We start from the raw sequence: 24968 nt of genomic DNA, 5'->3' as shown, positions 1-24968 counted from the left end.
ACACCAGTCTGTAGTTGCACGGTTCATCCTTTCTTCCCTTTCTAAAAATGGGAGCAATGTTTCCCTTTTTCCAGTCACTGAGGGCATCACCTGATTGCCATGACGTCCAAACAAGCAACAACATCAGCCAGTTCCCTTGGGGCCCTGAGATGCACATCATCAGGTCCCACAGACTTGTGGCTATTCAGCTTCATCAAATCATCCCAAACCTGCTCTTGGCTTATAGTGGAAGGCACTTCACTTCCCCTACACATGCTCAGAGAAGCAGCACTTCAGAGAACTGGGAAGTCGAGTGAACCAGAAAAACTCTGCAATTGAATCTCATTATTGAGCCTGTAACTGCTGCTATGCTAAATATCATTGCACTGGTAACACAAATTCAGGGTGTAGCCTCCTCATGAATGGCAACCCTGCATATTCTTTGTATGATTCCCAGTGAGAAAAGTCCTTAGAACTGCTGGTCCTTCAACCCAGCAGTAAAACAAGTTGAGCCACAAAGGGGTAACTATGCAGAATATATTTTATGCTATTCAGGCACACACAACCATGTTTTTGGCAAAATATGAAAAGCATCTACAAAGGATAAGTTATTGAAAGCTAACAGCATCAAGAGTATGCAGATTTTATTTGGAGTCCTCACTTTGTGCTTCATTTTCTCCAGTGATCTTATTTCTTGCCAAGTCCCCACATCCCACCATTACCCGCTCTCTAGATGGTCCAAGATCTTCCAGCTGTTTTCTTTGTCTGGTTTCTAATTCTTCCAATCGCTTGCCAAGCAGGGCAAGCTCTCTTTGATGCTGCTCCTCCTTGAAATGCAAAGGAAAAAGAATGTGGCTCTATTACATTTTACACACAAGGGACCAAAATGAGCAATATATTCATTTTCTTTAAGGAAGATAAAAACTGTAAAGTTCAGAACATCCTTATTTGTTAAATTTTACTCATCAATGTTTCACGGGTATTATTCTGATATTCTTGAAGAAAAGCATCAGGAAGAAATACATTTGCAGATGTTCCTCCTCTCAGATGAAGGAGCACACAAACCTGAAGTCTCAGTAACCTTGAATCTGTAAAGTCAACCTGCTCAACCTCAGCCAGAGAGATTTTCACCCTCAGCAGCTCAACCTAAGACTTTTAACCACACAAGAAATCAAAAGCAGCAATACTGCTTTGCAATAATGAAACCATGGTGTGAGAGCAACAGTAGCATTTCTTGCTCAGAAGGAGGCATTTGAAGCCTCTGAGGGGAGGGACAAAGCATGGAGAATTGGCTTAAAACTACACAGTTGTTACATTCGGTAACATTTTCCTTTGTCTTTCAAGTACTCCCTCCTATTGAGAGGAAGGGAACATCTCCAGATAACTCAAAAATTTCTTACTTCTGTTCAAAGATGAAATACGCCTTCCTTAAGACTAAGGTCAGTAAAAAAGAACTATTTCAATACCCTCTTTTGCTGTATTATTTTCACAGCTTGTGCTATATCCCACCTGAAGAAAGGAGAAGGACGCTGCAGGCCCAGGAGGCACGGCAGACAATGGGGTTACACCGACGGGGTTGAGTGCCGGTATGTCAGGACTCAGAATTATACTGCGAAATTCATTGTGCCGACGCTGCAAGTCCTTCAGCCTCTTCTGGAGGCGAGCATATTCTTCAGAGGAAACATTCTGTCTAGGAAATAACAGATTTTTTATTACTCAAGTCTTTGTTATCCCAACACAGCAGCACAGCTCTCCACGAGTGCTCTGCTGTTTAACACCTCCAGTTTCTACCTATCCTTACACAGAAGAACTGGAAGGTAGATCTGTGTATGTTCTTTTGCCTACACATCTGTCTAAATGTCCCTCTACATATTTAGCTATCTGCTCTATTGTAGATTAGAGTTTACATAAAATAAATTAAGCTTTTATTACCATTCACAGTAGTGAGTCAGAGAAGACACATTCATTATTAAAATCAAGCCCTCCATAGGGGCTCAATGAAGAGAGAAAAATCAGGACTTCATCTTTCAAAGAGGATGCCATGTCTGTTTCTCTTGCAATTCTGATGTCTTGTTCACTTCCTTCTTTTAAAGGGATTCCTGCAACTGCGCCTATCAGGTACTTTTTTCTCTTTTTCTTCTTGCAGAGACAGCCCTGCAACTGTCTCATAAGCTCTCAGCTGCCCATCCTAAACAGAATCTATTCAAAGAATTCTAGTGCTGTAAAGGCCATTAGACTGGACTCTGGTTACTAATATAGGTAACATCTATCTTCAAAAATACTCCATATTTGTAAGTCACACCTTGAGCATATGTAATTATTTAAGCTAAGAAAAAGCAAAGTTAATTACCTATTTAACACTTGATTTTCCTTTTCTAGTTCTTCCATCTTGGCTTCCAAAAGTTCTATTTTCTCATGCATCCTTCTTTGTTTATTGTCATTGAGAGTCTTTCTCTGTCAAACAGATATTTCAAACAGCTAAGTAATACCTTAATAGATTAGATCCTGCAAAAATTAAATCTAAACTGTATGTGGTTGCAAGCTGTTACACTTTATAGGAGTTTCCTTCTTTAAGAAGAGATGCTGTATTGTTTGAAGGTGCTTAGATTGCGATGTTGGGAAGCAGAAGAGATGGAAAATGATCCATAGTTGGGAATGAAAGAGGCACAACTGCCAGTCACTTGTTGGTCAGTGACCAGCTGTACTAACAAACATTAGCAGCATCTGAAACTCACAATGGTCATCCTTTAAATGGCCACATAGAAATAAGTATAAGCATAACCAAAAAAGTATGCTTCCTGTTTTTGTTTTTTGGTTTGGTTTTTGTTGGGTTTTTTTGTTGTTTGGTTTTTATGGCTTTTTTTTTTCTCATATTGATCTTAACTTTTCATGACCTTAAAAGACACTGGTAGGTTTCATAACCTATGTTCAATGTAGAACACCGCTAATTAATCTTGAGGTTTTACCTCTCTTTCCTTCCAAACTATTTCTTAAAAAGTAAGCTTAGGAGAAGAAATAAAATTTTAATATTCCATCAAGGAAAAGTAGAATATAATTTTTCTAGTATCTAGTATCATCATCCTCTCTCATCAAGAGGTTCACCTCTTAACAACCAATGCACATGTATGTGCAAAGAAAGCCTCACAAAATCTTTGATGGCATTATAACAAAGTTGTTGGCTGTAATATTATTTTGCATGTCATTCAACCTATTTCTATGCTAATCTTGAAGAACCCAATATATTTAGTTATTATATACAGTAGATTGCAAGTAAACGCTTAACATTGAAACGATTCTAGCTGGCAACATAAAGCTGAACTTTACACAGGGTGGATCATTCAAAAAGGAAGAGACAACATGCCTTTTTCTGAGCAACAGCAGCTCGACATAGCTTGTTCTTCATTTGCTTGTATTTCTCTTCATACTCTGTGACACGTTGTGTAAGCAAATGCTTCTCCTGCAGCCATTCCATTCGCTGGTATTCTGAAGTCCTTTGGAAAAATCAGGGCAAAAAAATCAAGAGGTCATACAATGCAGCACATTCAGTTAATACCTTAAGGCTCTTAAAACAGATGCATCTTTTCACAACTCCTACTTTTATGTACTTAAAGGATCTGATGTAAATTTTATTATGTTAACAATCTAATTGTGACTACGACATTTGAACCTGTGCATTATCCTAGGATTTCTTTAACTATCAAATTTTGAAAACTGATTCCAAGAAGCTAATTGTTGGTGCCTTGTTGGATTAGCATGCTGCCAAACCACCCAGAGAAAATTCCTCAGTTCAGGTCAAACCATCATAGTAGAATACAAGAGCAGATGCCTATTCCAGACATCAGTTGTCTGAACCGTTGACAACTACCTTCTCTGTTTAGGAGAGCAGGGTGCTGCCCTATGGGGTCTACTAAATCTTTGTAACAGACTTGCTTAGGACATGTTCCCAACCAGAACAAATACCAGCTCAACAAGAAGCTCCCACTAATATGGTTTCTAGACAACATTTCAGCTAAACACACACCACCAAAGGCATATGTTATCTGTTTAGACTTTTGCATGGTTGCAACACACTAAAATTAGGCTGTGTTCTCTAGCAGTGTATAGGAAAGGAGCCGTTTCTCCTTGCTGCCTTGTTTGTTTTGGCTGCCTGCATTGCAAGTCAAAGCAGGCAAGAACTAATGGAATATGTAATTACATTACTGTTAAAAATTAAAATCAAATGGTGAAATTCTATGTAGCAGATTTTAAGAAGACCAAGGCCTGGTATTAGTGCATCCACCACTACTCCAGTCCTGGGCAGATGCATTTTCCCAGTGGGGACTCTGAATGCATCTCCATAAATTTCTCACCAAACCACCTCTCCCTTCCCCACAGTAGAAGTATTGGGCATCATCCACTCTCACTTGGGAAACAGAGTGTTTGGCCCCTGTGTCACCTGTCATGGCTCTTCTAGTTGCTGCAGCATGGCTTGTACCTCACTCTGGACTGCAAATAACTACTAGCACCCAGGAATCAAAGCACTTTGCATGAGCACTGCTTAGCAGTAAAAGGATTTCAGCTGAGGCAATGGTTAAAAATGCTTGAGTTATGTGAGGGTGAGGGTTTCTAGAGGTGTTTTGGTTTTTGTTGTTGTTGTTTGGTTTAAATGCCACTAACATTGTTCCCAAAATGCTAAACAAGTCCCTGTTTGAGCTCATCTCTGATCTGTATCAGGCTCATAGTTTGCCTTCAGCTTTTTTTCTCCTTTCACATTTTCATTTCCAAGCTTAAGATTGACACGGCCAGACATGCAGCAGCTTTGCCTGCTTATGCTCAATGCTCAACTGGCACTACTTATCTGGAACCTTTTATCTTCTTGTCTCATCTTTTTGTCCCTATTTCACTTCCTCTTGCTTTGGTGCAACTTAACTCTTTGGTGTTCAAGCTCATAAGAATTTACTGAACTGAGAAAGGAGGTTCTATCACTCACAGATTCATAAAAACAATGGGAACATGACCCACGGCTCCCAGGATAGCAATGGCAAGACCTGCAGGAATTACATGCAGGCTACAAAGCTGCTTCATTTCTGCAGTACCAACCTTAGTGCATCTCTCAGTACCTACATACTTGTACAATGATCTCCGAGGACTGACAAGCTCCTTCCACTGCCTTCCCAGGAAAACCTAGTCCTGACTGTTTTGTGATCCATAAATATGTAAATGACAATGACTACCTCATTCAAGTAACAGCAATGATCTCACTCAACATGTGAGTACACCTCCCTAAAGCAAACATCCAAATATTTAAGGTGCTAGTGACATACTCTGCCGCAAAATGGAACAATATCTTCAAATTTTGAATTGAAAAGCACTACTTAAACTAATGGCAACATAGCAATTGCAGCACCAATTAATAGGAAAAGAGATGTTAAAACAAAAGTTACATTGTACCCTTTGGAAATGTGTTTAATCTGGGACACTGACTTTTTAAAGCACCCACCACACAATAATCCAGTACTAGTTAGACAAATATTGGGTTACTAAACTAGGAAATTCTGAAAAAACATTTCAGACTGACAAACTGATCTTTAAATTCCAGGAAGGCGTTCATTTCTATATGGAATCTGAATAAAATTTGGCTTCCTTCATCATTTATTGTCATACTTTGATGACATGTGGTCAAGCTTGCGCAAAAAAAGGAAAGTGATTATTTTTAATTTTGATGAGATGAACTAGAAGATATTTTATAAGCCTTTACTTACTTCATATCAGCTAAAAGTAGCTAGTGGGAAAGGGAAAGAAGTAGTCACACATATACTGACTGGGACTGTGGAACCTTATCATGCATAATACAATGCTTGAATGCTCTTTTCACACATACAGCTTAAACACTCTTAAAAGAACTCTCTGAAACTCTAGATCCATTTATATCTATAGAAGTTTGACACCCACTTCAGTTAAGTAGAATTTCAATTTATGCAAGAAGTGTATCTCACTAATCAATAATTAATTTTAACAGACACAAATGGAAACAAACTCCTTTGCTTTTAAGGCTGACCTGAGGAAAGCTTTTATACATGCTACGCCCACAGAATGTACAGTCATTTTTTACAACTGTCCAATATTTCCTGTCCATTTTAACTTTCTGACTTTCTTCAGAATCTACAACCCACAGTTAAGTAATCCATATGAGAAGAACACAAGTAGCATGAAAAGTAAAGCCAAAAGAAAAAAAATTACTTCTCTGTTTCCAGTTGAGCTTTCTCTGCCTGAGCCCTTGCATGCTGACATTCTTGTTTCAATCTCTCTATTATTTCCTTCAACTTTTGATTAGATTCCAGCAAATCTTTTTCTGATTGAGAAAGTGAGGCAAGCTGGAGTTGGATATCATTTATTTGCTACCAAAACAAAAAAGATTTTTTCTATTTCAGAAGGTATGCAAATAACCAGCAACTGATTTTGAGATACTGAGACAACACAAAATGGAGACACCAACTAGCTTTAGCTTTTCATTAGCCTTTTTTACTTGTTTCTTTTCTCTTTACTCAACACTTTCTCCAGAAGCTTTACAGTAAATCACTACAAGACAAAGGGTTTCTGTTGTAGTTAAAATGAGGAAGATAGGCAGGATGCTTCTGCCACTGAAGTGTCCCCCAGAACTTCAGAAATCCAATGCTTCAGCCCCAGGCCTGAACAGAACTCGAGGACCATGAAATATTTAGCAGCAGAGCTGTGGAGCTTTCCAGGCTCTTCTGTTCCATAACATACTGAGTGTTACAGCCAACAGTGACTGTACCAATCGGTTCACAAAACAAGGAAGCACTGAAAAGTCCACCCTCTGCAGCCAGCATACACAAATGATCATTTCCCATTCCTTTTCCTTCCCCCACATAGACATGGACACTTAGATCCCCCAATTTCTGATTTCTGGAGGAAAAAATAATTGTCTCAAACTTCAAGTGCATACAGCTTGCCGAGTACTTTGATGCACAGCTATTGTTATTACCTACAAAATAACATCACAGGCAAGCAGGAGTTAAAAAAAATAGGTTTGATTTTCAACACTGCCATCAATTGACTATGCAATAGAAATATACCTCTTTACACTAGTTTGTTCATTTATGAAACATCTGTTAAACACTTGAAGAACCTCAGATGAGAGACGCAGTGTAAATGCAAAGCATTACCTAGAAACAATTTATAAGTCTCCATGGCAACTGAATCTCCAGTTAAATAGTGCATAACCATATTCAATATACCAGTCTATAAACATTCAGCTTTGAAATCCCTGTTACCCACAAAACACATGAAGCAAAAAACTGTAATCCATTTACAGAGGTCCAGGAAAGCACGATTGATTTCTGAACACTTCTCCTTTAAATATCTGAAGTACACATTTCATCCCTCCAGGGGAAAAAAAAAGCCTTAAAAATTCAATCTTCAAATGCAGGACATGGTAACTACAGGAAAGAATGTATTTCTCTATAAAACATTATAATGCAATAAAACCTTACCTGTTTCAGATTAGCATTTTCACATTTCTTTTCTTCCAGCTCTTTTGTCTGCATAGCTTGCTGTTGAATTTTTAATCTAAAATTGTGTAAGACATCCTTATTTTTATCTAATCAAAATTCCAATGCTATAAATTAGGACAAATCAGCCTGACAAATAAATAGCATTATTTGAAAGGCTAATAAATATTTAGCTAAAAAAGTATTGAAAATATATTTCTATTCATTCTTAGAATTCACATAGGAATAAGACTTTTGGAGTATGATTCATTTTATCATGCTAACCTTCAACTATAGTAAGCTAAGTAAACTCCCAACCATAATAACCAACTCAGAGATATCAGGTCTCAGATTGCCAGTTTCTGCTATGGTGCCATTGTGGAATGAGAAATTATTTACTCTAACACTGGGGCTATGCCAGCAGCCAGCACTAAACTAGTTTTAACAAAGTTGTATTGCTAAATTACTATTTCAAAAGGGTTATGGAAAATAACACTTAAAGTTTTGGACGAAAAGGGTTATCATTTCAAACAATTAATTTTTAATTCTGCACTCTTTTTTACATAGTGCAAAAGATAATCTTGTTTAATCTACACCAGTGAACACTTCATAATGAAGACTTCTGTATCTATGAATAGTAAGCTTTCATACTGTCTACTGTAAAGACATTAAAGAGGGAAAATGAGAAATCTGCGCTAAGATTAGAAAAGTCACACTACCGCAAACGCTGAAGTTCCTTTTTGCTAGATTCTTCTGCCATCTGCACAGCACGTAGTTTCTCTTCATACTGATCCTTTTCAGATTGCCTCCAAGAATCTTGTTCCAGTTTCATCTTTTCTAGATCAGCTAGTCTGTTTTCGAGTTCTAACCTAAAACATTATTCAACATACACGCAAGAATCACTAGAAAATGTCAGAAGTGTTTAGTTAAGAGTGATATTTTTAAAATTATCACAAAACTGTCCTCTTTTAGAAACTGAGGAGGCAATCAGTAGACATACTTCTCATTCTGTAAGGCTGCAATATTGTCAAAAACTTCCTCTTTGGCAGCTTGCACTTTACGAATTAGCTCCCGATCCTTTTCCACTAAAAGCACTTTATGCCGCTCAACAGCTGCGGTAAGAATTTCCTTGTCAGACAGCAATCCTGCATTATACATTAAAAAAGTTAAACATGTCATTGGTAAGAACCTCCTAGGAACCTATATTCAAATCACTTTATAAATTCACAAAAGGGAACCAAAAATCTCAATTCAAATGACAGAATTAATGGGGGAAGGAGAAAAAAACAAAACACAAGAAAACAAGAAGAGACCTTTCTTAGTCTAACAGTAATATTTCCAAAACTTTTGAAAAGTAACATTACACTGGAATAACGGTCTATGAGAGTTTCTTACTTTAATAAATGATAGTAATTAAACAGTTAACAGTTAATAGTTAACAGTTATTACAGATTTAAACACCACAGCAATTTATACAAAGCATTTGTGTCTGGATTGAAAAAATTTTAAAAGTGTTCCATAACAGCTATGCAAAGGTCAAGCAAGAAAATTTTCATTTTCGGAAAAAGCTTACAGTAAACAGAAACTGGTTGTCATTGAAACCAGTAACTGGGCTACGACAAATCTCAATTTTAATCCACCTATATTACCAAATGAGACATTTCTAAAACCAGGACTTCATAGGCAGGGACAAATTATACAAACTAAAATCTTGTAACTGACACCTGTATTCACGGGCAAATAAGCCAACATGCTCTAACAGTGACTCCTGGTTATTCAGCTAATTCAGCAATGCAAATGGAATTCCACAGTAAGTTCAGGTTAACTTAAATCTTGTCTGTATTCAGTTTCGTATTTTATAGAGCCATAGAGACATCATTTCTAGTTTGCAATACACTGTAAGCATATTGTCAATACATTAAACATCACTTTTTCATTGCTCCTAGCAAACTTACTATTAAAGCAAGTGAACAGAAACAATTATTTCAGGAAGACAAATGTACTATTTTGGGGCTATGGCCAATCAGTGAAGAGAGTTCTCTTTAAAACTGTGTAATTGTGTAGTTGTGTGATTTAAACACAACTAGTACTAGAAAGCTTTGGCCTTTTCACTCTAGAAAGCTATTTCAAGTTGCCTAGATACTCAGCTGCATCAGGTAGCTTACAGCAATGCCTGTTCCCTTCAAAGAATGAGCTAGGTGCTGTATTTTGTTTCATGTGGCAGCCTTATGGAATTGGTATCAATTCCACAGACACAGAATCAAAAAAACCCAACCACTGAAGCTCTGTGGCATGATACGGTTTCAAGCAGAGTATGAAAGAGTCGAGAATTTACCAATAATGGAAAAAAATAACCATATGAAGTACATAATTTGAAACAGATTATGCTCAAATTGTGTCACAAATGCACTAATTTACATAAATGAAAAACTGCTCTCAATTGTTCTTTGCCTGGTAGAGCAAGTGAAACAACACAATTATTTCAAATACCAAATGAATTGTCAGATCTATGACCTAGACCAGAAGTAGAAGCTGAAGACTGCTGGGGAGCATTCGGACAAAAAAACAGTTGTATTATTCTAACTGAAGTAAACAGATGAAATAATTAGAAAATAATTTCATACTTTACCATCCATTTCACTTTGAATCTTGTTTCTCTCTCTTTCTACTTCACTCTTTGTTCTTGCTGCCTCCAGTTTGACATTTGTTATTTCCAACTTATGTGAATGTTTAAGTTCTTTTACCTATGAATTAGTAAAAACCAACATCAAATTAACTATAATAAATTTATGTATATTTACTTTACTTATGACTAAAGATACCTCAGAATCAAGCTAAAATAAAATTAAATTGAATCTCCACAAGTAAATCAAAACAGTGATATCCAAAGCCAGAACATCAACTACTTCCCCAAGTAATTTCAATTTGGTAACTACTTATAGTCCCCCTGGCCTCCTGGAGTGCTACTCAATTTCTCAAAATCCAGGTCTACATAGTCTTGAAGTGCATTTTAAATAAAATACCGCTTTACAGACACATCAAATGGCCTCATAAAAGTAGGAACCTTAAGAACATCAAATCAATGAAAATTACTGCTTGCATGGAAACTTTCTATAGTTTAGGCATTTGAACGCAGTAATTACACGGTCAATGCGAATTAAATATCTGGAGAAAAGCACTTATAATGAAAATCCATTCACAATGACAAATGTAATTACAACCTGCTTGCATATACAAGTGGCAAAAGGTTAAGAATGACACAGTAGCTTATTAAGTAACTACACGGAAGATTCAGTTGCTTATATATCAAGTTGATAACATTCAGGGCAACTTGAAAAGATTTAAGGTGGCTTTTTTAAGGCAGAAAATCCAGAAGACAAACATGCACCTGTGCTCAGGAATAGGTTTGAGTGGGAGCAGAAGCAGGTGGAGGTTACTATAATAAAGCTTCTATTTTCCTCCCTTTGAGAAACATGACTGTAATATTTTATTTTCTCCTGCTTCTGGAGGGGAGCAGAGAAGACCAGTTGATACAAAAAATAAAGACTGTAACAATATTCTATATATTCTGGGAAATGACAGAAAAATCTTTACCAGAAGTTTTCCCTTCCTATTTAGCACTCATGGGGGCCAAGTAGGGTATATTACATAAAGAGGCTTTAAATAGTGGTATAGCTATACCTTATTCCTACGGTAAATTAGAACTTTTTTAATGAATGACCAAAATTAAATACTTAGCACTCATAAATATGCACTGTAAAAAGATTTCAAAAAAAAAAAAAAAAGCATACAATCATTAAACGAAACCTCTAAGATCTGGTGCCAACGCAACAAAGTCACTCAAATATGCTTTAAGACAATGGTCAACTTAAAATGCTGTGATGCAATTCTGTACTGAAATGTTTCTGTACAAGCTATGCTGGCATTAACCAAAGAAAAAAAGCTATGTTAATGTGATTATTCTGCTTCTAATATAACCTAAATCTCCACAAGTAACTCCAATGCAGCTTGATTCCTGTAGCTAACACAGCCCATTCAGAGCATAGTTTTTAAGACCTCCAGAAAAAAAAAAAAAAGGTAGAAAGATCAGTTTTAGGCTGACTGTTTTCATGAACATTGAAAACATGAATATAAAGATACCACTTCACAAGTCTTGTTCTGTTCAGGAAAAAGATCTAGAAGAAGGAATAATAAGAACATAACCTCAATCTTTAGAGAGACTTTCAGGTATGACATATCTCCTGTAAAGTCATATATTCTTTGTCCTTCAACTGGAACGGAGGGAAAAATTCCATACCTATTTTAAGTCACAGCAGATGACATTGTTACCTTATTTTTAGTTTAAAATATAAGCAGAAAAACATAAAAGGATGTGAAAAATATATTTTAGATACCACAAAAGTACTTACTTGAGCAGCTAAGGAATTGACTTCTCGTTCAGATTTGTGGAGTTTGCTAGTTAAGAGAATGTTTTGCTCATGACTCATCTGCAGTTCTTTCTCAATGCGATCAACCTGTAGTTCAGCAGACTTCTTTTCTGCCTTGAATGAAGGAAGTATTTTTAAGATTTTTGGAGCTGGGTTGCCTCTTGTTACTCATTTGAAATGTTTGGTTGATCTGGGCTTCCAGATATTACTGTCTCATTATAATATATAATATTACATATAAATATTCAACTTTGTTCAACCATATATTCCAATACAACAAGGGTCTTGAATTTTACTGGAAAGTCACAACTATTTTTACTAACACCTCCTACACAGAATCACTCCCATTTTCAATCCTCCTTGATAAGGAGTAGTGGTAATCTGACTTAGGAGGCAGCAGGTGTGCTTACCAGTAAATTACTGGGCTATAAACAGTGTAACTACAATTAGTGTTTACAAAGTGTAATATGCTGGCCTATGCAGTTATACTGATGGAAGAATTAACATCCTGGAGAGGAAATAAAATGCAATTTCTGCATTATAGACTCTGATCTTTACAAGACAAGATCCTGATCTTTACAGAAGATCAAAAAGGTAATCTAATGATTCACCTTTCTTTTTCTAAACACTTCTGTTTTCAGCAGGGCTCTCTTTAAAGCTGTCAAAGAAGATTACAGCACTTTTTAAGTTGAGATCAGAGCATTTTGTAACTGAAGTATGCAGCACTGATAATAGTAAAGAAAAAAAAAGAACCATCTATCTGCATGCTGCAACTGTGCAAAAAATCAAGATGAAGAGGTTCACTGCCTAGAGAGGTAGCAAGGACTGACAGAAGGTCTGAGGACAACAGAGGAGGAACACAGTGGAATCCTGGGAAAAGTGCAACAGCCCAGAAATACCAAGGAGAGCAACAGCTGAGTACTAAACAACTGCAGTAATGTGGTGGAGAAAGAAGAGGCATAGGTTAGGAAAAATGATGACAGATGAGGAAAGGATTAAAGAGAGGAGCATCATGTGACATTCTTGAAAAGAATAAAGAATTTACTGCAGTGGATTATTAACATATTGGTTTCTAAGTCCAGCTAAGTAGCAACCAATACTGGCTTACTGACTACAACTATGGATACGACTCACTTGTTTTGAAAGGACAATTATTCAGCATAATCTCTCAGTTGAGAGACTTTCCAAAGTTGAACTGGCAGTGCATGACTCCCAGTCAACTACAATCTGACTTTAAACCTGAAATGTAGAAATTCAAATTGCGGAGCCAATGGCAAAATTATCAGTGATTTCAGTGACAGTTCTGTCAGGCCAAGTTGCTACTCTTACTACACTCTACAAGGAGGCAAAATAAGAAAAGAAAATCTTACCTCTAGAGATCGCATCATGGTCTGCATCTCAGCTAACTGTCGTGCTTGTACTCTTTGAACATTTTCTGCTTGCACAACACTGTTGTGTCTTTCTGCTCTTAGTTCTTCGACTTCTGCTTCTAAGGCTTTTAATTTCTGACACAGCTGTGCCTTTTCTCTAGAAAGTGCCTCCACACGTTTACTGTCCCTTGTGGGATCAATGCTAAGCAGCTGGTTATGGAGTTCTTCCTTATCTTTATCCAGTCTTGCAATCTGATAGTTGTTAATCAGAAAAATAAAAGTTCTTACATTGATTAGGTGTCAGGCAGCAATAATTACAGTAGTTAACAATTCAGAAAAGAGCAGCAGTGGACATTTAAACATTCATTTGCTTAGAGTAGGAAAATCAAAGCAAGACTACCTGAATGCCTGTTATTAGTGTGGTCTTTTTGAGAACACTACAGAGTGCAACACTGACTGATGTCCTCATTAGCAAGCTGGATGATAGCATGGAGTCACTTTCAGCAAGCTTGAGTGTGACACCAAACTGGGGGGAAATGGTCAATCTGTTGGAAGGCAGAATTGCTATCCAGAAGAATCTGGACAAGCTGACGGAATGGACAGAACTGGATCCTCTACAATAAAAGGAGTAAGACATGCATCTGAGATGGAGTAATGCAATGCAACAGTACAGGCTCATAGCAATTGTCAAGGAAGCATCTCCATGGAAAAGGATCTGGGGGTCCTAGTGGACAACAAGCTAAACATCAGTCAGTAGAGCACCCAACCCTATCCTGGCAGATTGGCAGAAGGATAACTAGCAGATCCAGGGAAGTGATCCTTTGTCCTTTTTCCAGTACTGGTAAAGCTCTACCATGTCAAGTCCAGATGGCCACTAAGGTTTTCAGAGGGTAGGGGAATATGACATATAAGGACAAGCTGAGAGAACTAAACCTCAGCTCAGAGAAGATGCACAGTGATGGGAAGAGAGGCAACAGCCACAATTTGGAACAGGTCAAGTTCCAACTATGTATTATGAAAAAAGGTTACCATGAAGATGGTTAAATACTGAAAGAGTCTGCCCAGAAAAATTATGGAATCCCCATCCCTTGTCCATCCAAGTTCAAGACTTGGCTGGACATGGACCTGAACAACCTGATCTCATTACACTTCAATATTTTAAACAAGATTTTGGAGTATAAAGAGTCTCTTCCAACTTATCTTATGATTCCACTATTTTATAATTACAACAGAACTCAAATCTGCTAATAACTCCAGACAGCCAACATGACTGGGCCCCAACAGACTAGAAATCAAAAAAACAAACAAACAACCCAAACCTAAATCCAATAAGAACAACAACAAACGCCCAAGTCTCTCTTACAAAGTAGTACAAAAGGTACAAGACAATCTGGAGACTGTAATTAACAAACATATAAATTCATGGATTGTTACACTTCAAAATAAGTTACATGGACTGAATATAATAGAGGGACCAAAAGAGTGAGAAAGAAATGTATGTAAGAATTCTCTCCATATTTGGAGATTAGTGCAAACTCTGATCTGCAGCAGTCCTTCTAAAAGTTTCACCAGCGTTCTCTATGAACAAACCTGATTTCTGCAGCAAAAACTCTCCAAATGCCTTTTATGAGGAGATTCAATTGCATTATATGCCCAAGCCATCATTTAAGAATTAGGATGTTTTTATAGCCTCCTTGAGCAAAATGACATGGAATGTTAAAAAACCTTTGAGAGAAACCAGATCACACTGTGCCCTGGGCTCAAGGTAGCTGCATTCTGTGTTAAGTGTGCTAATTAGCTGCAGGACTAGCAAAAACTCAACAAGCCCATGAGAGAGGCAGGCTGTAAAGCAGCATGTGGGTTTAGCTCCAGGAAGGACAACTGTTCTGTTTTTAATGCACTACATTTGCAAACTTGGATTGATTTTGCAAGTGATGATTGCTTTGATTTTTGTCTGATGTTTGGAGTAATACATTCAAATCTGGCATCCTAGAATTTATGCTTCCAGACAAATACTTACATGGATATGCAAATGACATCTGCAACTCATTTACAATGATGTATCTATTTAAAACATAAATAAGCTGACAATTTATTTAGCTACATATACTTTTGAAAGTCCAAAGAAATTAACAAATGGTTTCTTCAGGAGCTAATACAAATGAAATAAAGTTACCAAAGTTTTCAGTATCCTTTTGATTATCACTATCTTGATCCAAACTAACATCATGACAAGTACATTGCAAAACATACCCTTATCTGCTATTAACAATATATCTTCCTTGATAAGTTGCCACATAAGAAATTTAAAGCCTAAACTTACATTGGTTACTCAGATAATTTATTAATTTCAAATTAGCATCATATCACAAATCACAAATGTGATTAAAAACAGCATTAAGCAAATGTCATTTACCAGAAAGCAAGTTATTCTTACTTTTAATAGCACAAATAATATTGCAATCCCTCACTGAACAAATCTATAGAGGCAGCCTTAGGCTAAGTCACAGAAGTGCTTTGAGAATTAAGAGAATAGAAACAAACATGAAATGCAGTCAAACTGACAACCCTTCAAGCACCAACAGTTCCACAATGTTCAAGCAACCTTGTCAGAGATACTTTCTAAACTACTATAATATTCTACATACCTCAGTCTCATATTTTATTTTCTTCTCTTCTAAAACATGTGCATATTCTTCCTTTTGATGCTCAAATTCTGATTTCAGAAAGGTATGGTCATAACGAAGTTTGTTATATAGTGTTCTGTATTTTTCTACTTCCTAAGTTAGAAAAAAAAAAAGTTTTCAAATTTATTTCCTTTAAATGTCCATGCAATGCTCCTATTGCTTCACAAGTTATCTTTGATTAACTGAATGCTGCTTCCTCCCTCTTCTATGATTTCAACCTTCCCTGAGGTTGAAATCTGGGACAACAGTACCACAATAATGAGAGAAATAATGCCATGCTCCCCTTTCAGTTTTAATTTCCTAAGGTTTTAGGAACAACTATAAAGCAGCGATCACTATTCTAAATGAAATAAAATTTCAATACCTGTGACTTACATTTTCTAGCTTCTGATAACGCTCTCTCATAGGAGACTCCAATTCCTCATACATTTTTGCTTTTAACCGTTCTAATTTTTGAGGAGTTAGCACCTTAAAACAGAAAAGTATCACAAATAATTAGTCATATTCATTCATATTATTTACACTGTGATTGGTCACTTAGCCAGGAATAAAGTATTTCAAATCTGTTTTTAGGAATTTTACTTAATTTTCTAGGTTTTTCTAAAGAAATTTTAATAGCAGTTACAAAAGCAAAAAAGAATTAGTGAACTAAAAATATTCTGGGAAGATAACAAGCATTTGGAATGTCAGCATTTATCAACAGAAGCAATACAAATTTCAGGCTGAATTGCCAAGAGATTTATCTCCTTTGTGGGGGATGGGGGAAGGAAAAGCAGTCTCACATAAAAGATAAAGAATTAATGTCCAACTTAAACAGTAAGTGAACCAACCCAAAAAGATCAAAACAAGCAACACCAAACAATTATTTGCAAAACACATTAGATGTGTGTTCTCCAACAGGTACATGGATACCGGTTTGAATGAAAAAAACCATCAGGAAAGATTCCTTGCCTTAAGCTCGATTCTGTACGGTATTTTGTTAAAATTTCTTGGTATGGTTCACACAGCAAACTATCTACCAAGAAACAGAGTTTAAAACAAAAAATTTCATCCACCACTGTGACATAGTCTTATTTATTCTACTTTTCTTTCACTTATCTGTACCCTGGAATCCCTGGAAACTAGTCCTACATATGGTACTGAGTCACATCTCCTCCATTCAGAGTCTGGGATCCTTTGGTTAGGGATTATATTTGTTTCCTAAGAACATGTCCTGTGTTACTTTAAGGAAACAAGCAGTTACATAGAGTGTCATCCAAGTTATCTTAAATGTTGAGGAGTTTTTTTGTTTGATTTCAGTTTGGGATTTTTTAAGAAAAAGAAAGAAAGCTGTCATCACAAAGAGAAATAAGTCACTTTCTAGTCACTTATCCTAACAGGTTTAGGCACCTAAGTTACCCTCCAAGACAGATGATTCTCCCCTTAACAGCAGAGCAATAACAGATAGAGACTGAGAGTCTTACACAGCACCTAACAGGATTTGGATGATTCAGGCAAATAAGGAAACCCTAATTTCAACCCATAGTCACTCTAGAGAAGAGCCATTACTTGGATTGGGTGAATTTCAAGACATCTGAAATATATCCAAGCTGGGTATGCATGCTGCATTAACAGAAAAATATGAATGGTCCTACTACAGGATAAAAAGACATCCCAAGTCCTTCCAGTAAATTATCCCACCTGCTGCTTCACTTGTTCCAGCTCTTGTGTTTTAGCCAGCAACTGCTCTTGAAAGTCAGCAAGAAGCTGCTGAAATTTGTCATGTACAGTCTGTTTTTCAACTAACAACCTTTTCAGTTCATCTTGTGATTTGGTATAATCCTCTTGCAATCTGAAAGATAAAATACGTATTTACTTTACATTCACCTTTTAAAATTAGACCTTAAAGCTCAAAAGACTCACACACAGAAGCAAACATACAGACACCAAATAAGAACTAAGCTATTAATATCATCTTTCTGTAATATACTGAAAAGTTATCCCACACTTATAAGCATAAAAAGTGCTGCAGAAACCTTACCTGCAATGTCTTAAGGTACTTTGACTTGTTTATTTTCTTATATGAAGAAAAATCTCTTAAAATCTCTCCTTACACACAGGAATAGCTAACACACATTTCACACATACAAATAAATCCCTTCCAACATTTAGCTTCACCTTTTAACAACTCAAAGAGAGAAACTTGCTTAAATTGACGTACCTTAGATGTTCTGCCCTTAGAGTTTGGTAATTTGCTTTGTGGTGTTCACTTCGCATTTTTTCATCCATCAAAAGTTTTAGTATTTCTTGTGAATTAACTGCTTCACCACTTTCACCCACAAGAGGAAGAAGGTTGCCCAAACCATCCATCTTATGAGGACTGCTCACGATGAGTATGGAGAGGACAAGATTAATGTGTAACTAATCTACAAGACCATCCACTCGTTATGCTGACATCTCAGAAGATCAAGACACCTGAACAAATACAAGGACATGTAATTAGCATTCAAGTACATTCACAGTTCAAAGGTTACACACACTGCTTTTGCTTTAAGTACAGAAGAATCCTGGTTCTGCTTTAACACAGATTAGAAACCTTTACTGGAAGTGCAACTCTTCTCTCCTCATGCAGCCTGTCCTGAGAAGTAATAGCGCTTCCAGGGGCACAGAATACACTTAAACATGAAGGTCATTTGAGTCAATACAAAATAAGAACAAGCACTACTATCTGAAAGATTACAAGACATGTTATTTTTACTTATGCTATACACTGAGACTCCAACCATGATGCCCTAATTATGCCTTTTTAATCAGAGTTCAAACAGAGGTCACAGATAGCAGACACACAGCTTTTCTTACTACTTATTAAAAAGTCTGTCACGCTGTCCTAACATGTTGTATTAATCAACACACCAGTATTTCAGCTGGAAGAAAAGCAGATAATTCTCTACTGAATTCCTACCAAGCCCTCTCTGGAGAAGAGCTAAGGTGTCAGGGACAGCCTGGAAGACACCTGTCCACAGTTCAGTCCTGAAATATGTCACTTCCTTATTTTCAAAGTTTATCTTGCAGTTGCTTGTGATCTTTCCAGAAAGACTTTTGCAAAATGTGATAATATCAGATGGTGTGAGGAAAGCTGCAAATCAAGAGTTCCTGAGAAATAAGGAAGTATGCTAATGTGCCTCATTAGTGCTTTTTAATATTTGAAGCAATAAGTATTAATCTGATCACTACTGACACTTCCACAGGATCTAGGGGAGGGAGGACTGTAGCTGAATTTTAGGGAAGTTACAAAGATTTAAAAACAACTACTCTGCCATTTTAGCTTTTTGCATAGCTGGACTGATGCCTAAGAAGTCCAGGTCTGCAGTGTGCAAGTAAAACTCAAACAAAAACAATGATAAATCCCTACCATCACTACAAATACCTTGCCTTCTTTACATATATATTTTCTACCACTGCACTCTTTCATAATTGTATCTGAAACACTTCAATTTGACTTTATAAACCCCTGAACTATAAGCAAGATGAAAATATGGGGAAAAAAACCCATTCCACTACGACATGATAATGTCAAGAAAGCATAAATGTAAGACTTTCTTTCCCAGTTTTCCTTCCTTTGTTGCTAAAACAAGAAAACGTCAGAGAAAAATCTACCACTCATAACATCAGTCTAGGCAAAGCAACAACAGCAAGTTTGTATTCTGCTTTACCCAAATTTGCTGAGAGAACGAAGAGGAAGAAATCAGAATAAGGAACATTCTCCTCTGTGGCTGTCCTAAATGCACAACCAATTTCAAACATTAATGACACAGGTTTTGAAGACCCTCCTAATGAATACAATCTCTTTTTCATCCCTGAATTTTGTTGGCTGTTGAGAAACAAAGGACAACAGCAATTTTCAAGCTCAATATAAAGACATTTTCAGTTGTTAAATCAACAGCTGGAGGAGGAGAACAGGTCCGTGATGCTAAAGACAATAGATCACGTGAGAGGAGAGAAAGCTCTGGTACACAGAAAAAATTCAAGGCAGCATGTCCCTAAGAATTTCTAAGCATATCAACAGGGTTAACAGGATCACTATTAAAAGCAAACAAAAACCCCACACAAACAATAAGAACAAACCAAACCAACAAACCGAAACAACAAAAAAACTCCAACAATCAGGCAATAGCACTTTGTTTTCATATGTTATAGATACTAAATGTAACTATCAAACTGTAATCCAAAGCTCAGAATTAGGAACATTTAAAGTCAGATCTGAATCCTGCTGCTTACTCAAGTAAGAAGCATTTTTGAAGTGGCATAATGGAGATAAAGTCAAAGATACCAAGGAAACACTACGTTTTCTGAAACAATGTCAGCCAACAGGTAAGCTGGAACACCGCCTTTTCTACTTCTCTATTCCAAGCTGCTGCAGGTGAGAAGTGTATTCTCTCCTCACAGCTTTCATTACTATCAAAAAGTGCACAAATTACAAAGCAAGACACACACCTGGCCATGTATTCATATGCATGAAGATTTCATGAAAAAGATAAAAGGAAAAAAAGAGAGGGAGATAATTGCAGCTGACAAAACAATGCTCCAGACTGCAAAAACCTGTTGTAGTTAAGGAAACAAAACTCTTTTAGCTTGCAGGGACATCTAGCGGCAAATGCCATATTTGCATTCCTGGTGGCAACTGAAACGAACAGATTTCATTACTTCATAAGAGCTCTTTCCTCGAAAACACAAAGAGCAATTTGTAATGTTTAACCTATTCACATGCAAAAAAGTTTTTTCTTGTTTTGGCATTCTTTTCTCCACATCATAAAATAATCTCTGGCAGTAAACTGCCAATAGTCAACAACATTTAGGGATACCAATTAAGTATATTACCAACCAGAATCTCTTCTGTGCTATTGGCTAACAGTAGTTGCTCACAGTCAGTGAACAGGCCTTAAATAATCTTCAAAATTACACAAAGACTACAGCCATAATTTTTGAGAAATAATTTAAAAGAACACTAGGTTCTTCCTCTCTTGGAGATGTGTTCAAGAAGTGGAGGAGCATAAATCTTACTTTAAAGAAACTAAACCCGCCATCATATTTAAACTTAATTCTACACCTACTTATTTAGCAAGCTACCAAACTGCAAATTTGTATCAGTCATCCCAAATTCATACTATGAAGCCTTAACATAATTTTCCACAGGTATAAATACAAAGGCATTGGTGCAGAGTCCTGAAACCTAGGAAATGCATACTCTATAGGTAAAATGGTAGTACTGTAGAATACCTAAGTGAAGTAAATAAATTACATTTCCAGGAATCATCTTTGTTTTGCCTTTCTTCTCAAATTATTTCTCTTCCTAAAGAGAGAAACACTGCTGAATTACCTACTAGTCATCTCTCCTCTTTATAGCTGCACCTCACAAAAGGGCTTTTCTTTTGCAAGATTTTTCAGCTATATTATTTTAACTTTTTCTTTGCTACAAGCTCTTAAAAGTGAGAATACTTACATTTAGAGAAAAATACGATATATCAATATGATATTAATTTTTATGGCATTTTGTTTACTACAGCAAGGCTTCCTTCTTGTTCACCTGGCATAACCAAATGTCATGACTGCACCATGTATTGGTCATTCCCCTGAGTGCCATACATAACTCACTCATGGCTCTCTTTTCCATGCTACACTTAAAACACTTAAATTTATTGTCTTTGAACACAGTTTGAAACAGCTAGATGATACAATGAATACAATTTTGCAACTAACAAAAAAACTGACAGTATTTAGCCTTGTGCCAGGTTTTGCTCAAGCAGTAAAATTCTCAGTGAAATCTGTGAAAGTCAAAGAGCTTCTTCACACAATTCGTGGTCTAATTCCTCTGCCTGCTTCTCTCACAACTCCAGACCTCTTTATTTGCTCTTTCTTTTTTTCTAATCCAATTAGCCAAGATCTTCTGAAACAATGAACTATTTGCCTGAAGGAATGAAAAACTCAAGGAAAGCACAGCCTCATTAAAGCAGCTCTTCAAACACCACCCCTTCTCATCCCTGCTCAAGAGTCTACAGTAAGACCAGATAATGGTCTAATGCAAAAGTGCAATCCAACACAAGAGCTCGCTGTCACCAGGAACGGGAGGGCTCCACTCCTCCTTTCTTTGTCCCCATTGCTGTGTTTGTCATTCATCAGACCCCTTCATGAACAGTTTTAACTCAAGAAGCCAACACACTCAAACAAGCAGAAGACACTCAATAGTTTTTCTGTGAGGTCAGTGAGTCACACGAGCTCATGGAAAAATCCAGCAAGCGACATCATCAGTGAAAGTGGGCAGCTGGTACGGACTAGGGCAAAGGAACAAAGAGCCAAGTAAACAGACAGGAGGAGGAGCAAGCCTTTCTCCTTTCAGGAGCAGAGAGCTGGCACAGCACAGAGCTCAGATGTTCACAAAATCACAGCCTTGGACTAGATCCCCAGATTTTACACAGTCGCATTTCAGTGAAACAAACCCTATCTTAAACAACTATGCAACACACTCATAAGAGATCAGACTTCCCATGAACATCAAGTGTGCAACAAAAAACACCCCAACCTCCTTCTATATCTTTTTAGAAACGTGGCAGCACACCACATTTTATTTTAACAGTCCATATTCTACTGATCTGTCATCAGCAACTTGCAGCAGTCAACACAATCACCTTAAAAAAATCTAGGGAGGCAAAACCAAAGAGAAACAGGAAATCCTTTGTTATAGAGAGTTCCATAACCCAGACACTGCTCAGATGTTACTGCAGAGAATCCACTGAAAATCAATGCTTAACACTTTTGTGCACCAGTACTGGAGAATATCTGTATGACAGCTGCATTACAGAAGACACCAAGCTCATGCAAGCTACTCTCACTCCCTCCACAACAGTGTTCAAGGTACAAGTTTCAACAACCATTAACCATATATTATGGCAGTGTCCATCCCTACACACTGCACATGGTACCACCCTCTCAGTTTCTGTCTTACACTACAGATCTGGTTACTTCTTATTATTAGGTGAAAAACAATAAACAAGGTTCTCTCTTAACTCAAGGTTAAAATTTGTGCTTTAGCCACACACACTACCAAGCCACAATGAGAGTAGTTACTGATCAATTTGAAGTCTGAATGGGAGCTACACCTGGTAAATTGAGCTGTAGCCAACAGCAGTCAGTCTCCAAACACCACGTATGTTTTCCATTGTTTTTTCATGGCAAGAAGCCTTCAAACACACATAAACCTTCACTCGCTAAAATTTCATTCAAAGTTCTACCCGGGATTTTTGCAAATACAGCTACATTCCACAAACAAAACTCTTCTGAAAAAATCACTTCCCTTTCATGCTGACTCAAAAACCGAGATGTTCAGGGAGGGCATAGGTTTCACATTGTCATACATATCCCACACCTCCTGTAGGCAGAAACATGATTTTATTTACACTCTACTGTACGTGGACGAAGATCGAGTGAGAGGCCAAGCGAGCCGCTTAAGTCACTGTGATCTTTTTGCTGTTTTGTTTTTGTTTTGTTTTTTTTTACTTTTAGACATAGGAGCTCGGTAAGAGGAATAACACTAACACGGCTGACACACATCCAGAAGCACAGAAAAATAACAATCTTCCTCCCAGCGAACGTGGCTGAGGATGGCTGGTGGAAAGCAAAGCAGACAAGCGTAAACACTCGAGAGCCTGCAGCGAGCGGGCTGCTCCTGCCCCCGAAGCGTGCCAGGCGATGGCGAGCACGGCAGGCCGCACAGGCCGCGGCAGCCGTTCCCGGGGCTGGAGCAGCGGGCACAGAGCGGCGCTGGGCCCTCCCGTCCCGGCTGCGCGGTCACCAACGGCGGGCCCAGGGGAACGCGCGGGGCCGGGCACAGGCCAAGGGACCTCCCCGCCCGCCAAGAGCTGCGGCCCCACGCACGCAGAAGGGCCGCGGTCAGCCCAGCCCCCATCGGAGCCCGGCTCCCCCCTTACAGCCCAGTGCCCCGCACGCCCCGGCTCCCCCTGGCACAGCGGAACCCCCGCCACAGCCCAGCCAGGCGTGGCTGCCGCCGGCCCGAGCGATTTAAAAATGGCGCCGCTCACCTCCCGCCAGCCGCGCCGCCCGCCGGGCCCGCGGCGGCCGCGGGGCACGCTGGGAGCGTTGCCGGGGAGACGGGCGGGCTCCGGAATGGCGGGGCCGCCTTCAGGGCGCCCCCGAGCTCTCCCTTGCCCCTGCTCTCGCACACAGATCGGCTGCTCCAAGCGGCTGAAATACTGTAAGCACCGTCTTCTCGTAAACATCCTCATTGTCCCTCAGAAATCGCTTTGAACGAAGCAAGAGACTGAATCGGTACTGGCATTCCTCTAATAAAGCTAACAGCGCTTTCATAAGGATTAATATTGTTTTCAATTAGTATATTAGAAGGTGGGTATTGGTGATGACACACACGCACAGCCAAAGAAAAGGTGACAAAAAACCCCCAAGGCAAATGTGACATTTGCCAGCACGGGAGATGACAGCTGCGGTCGCTCCCCACAGGTGGCTGCCGGCTAATGAAGTGTTTGAATCCGTGATGAGCTCAGCTACAATGGCGAGAGCTCAGCGCTCCCGCTGGGCAGGTTTACGTGTGTGCTGCACTTGTTGCAATGCTAAAGTGAAATATCAACAGTACTCCATCCATACCAATGTACACCTATAGGGAAATAAATGACTCCACATGACTGCAATGAATTAAAAATTAATTTTTATTCAAAACCAATTTTGATGAAAAAGATGGTTATTAAAGCCCATAGATCTAGTTTTACACTGCAAAGTAATCTTTCTAGAAAGTGTCATGAAGTTAAACTCTCATTTTCTGTATCCAATTTGCTTCTTTTTTTTTATTTTTTTTTTTATTTTTTCACTATCAGCTCTACAAATATTAACTAAGACCAAACAGAAGCCTTTCACCCTTTTACGTCTGCATTAATAGGAATGGTAGAATGGCACAGATTCTTTCTCTGGTTTTATTAGTGTCTGTTCATAGCAGGATTACATAGCTATAAT

At 38.0% G+C, this 24968-nt stretch overlaps 1 protein-coding gene across 2 annotated transcripts; it reads right to left on the bottom strand.

The window, feature by feature from the left end:
• Positions 1–502: 502 nt before the first annotated feature.
• Positions 503–24170, bottom strand: CEP83 (centrosomal protein 83). 2 transcript variants are annotated; one of them, XM_077178752.1, is made up of 16 exons: positions 24026–24170; positions 18154–18407; positions 17634–17784; positions 16329–16421; positions 15915–16046; positions 13267–13518; positions 11879–12010; positions 10099–10213; positions 8470–8614; positions 8189–8338; positions 7473–7548; positions 6199–6356; positions 3341–3470; positions 2330–2433; positions 1489–1669; positions 503–806 (listed from the first exon to the last, which is right to left on the bottom strand). In XM_077178752.1, exons 2-16 carry the CDS (start codon positions 18300–18302, stop codon positions 624–626), a joined length of 2151 nt encoding a protein of 716 aa, XP_077034867.1. In that variant the 5' UTR covers positions 18303–18407; positions 24026–24170; the 3' UTR covers positions 503–623. The 2 variants fall into 2 exon arrangements, with proteins under 2 accessions (XP_077034867.1, XP_077034868.1); XM_077178753.1 differs by lacking the exon at positions 503–806 and having other exon boundaries at positions 1491–1665.
• Between the last annotated feature and the right edge of the window lie 798 nt (positions 24171–24968).

Source organism: Agelaius phoeniceus, chromosome 5, assembly GCF_051311805.1.
Source record: "Agelaius phoeniceus isolate bAgePho1 chromosome 5, bAgePho1.hap1, whole genome shotgun sequence".
Classification (NCBI taxonomy): domain Eukaryota; kingdom Metazoa; phylum Chordata; class Aves; order Passeriformes; family Icteridae; genus Agelaius; species Agelaius phoeniceus.
This window is presented reverse-complemented; position numbering and strand designations above follow the sequence as displayed.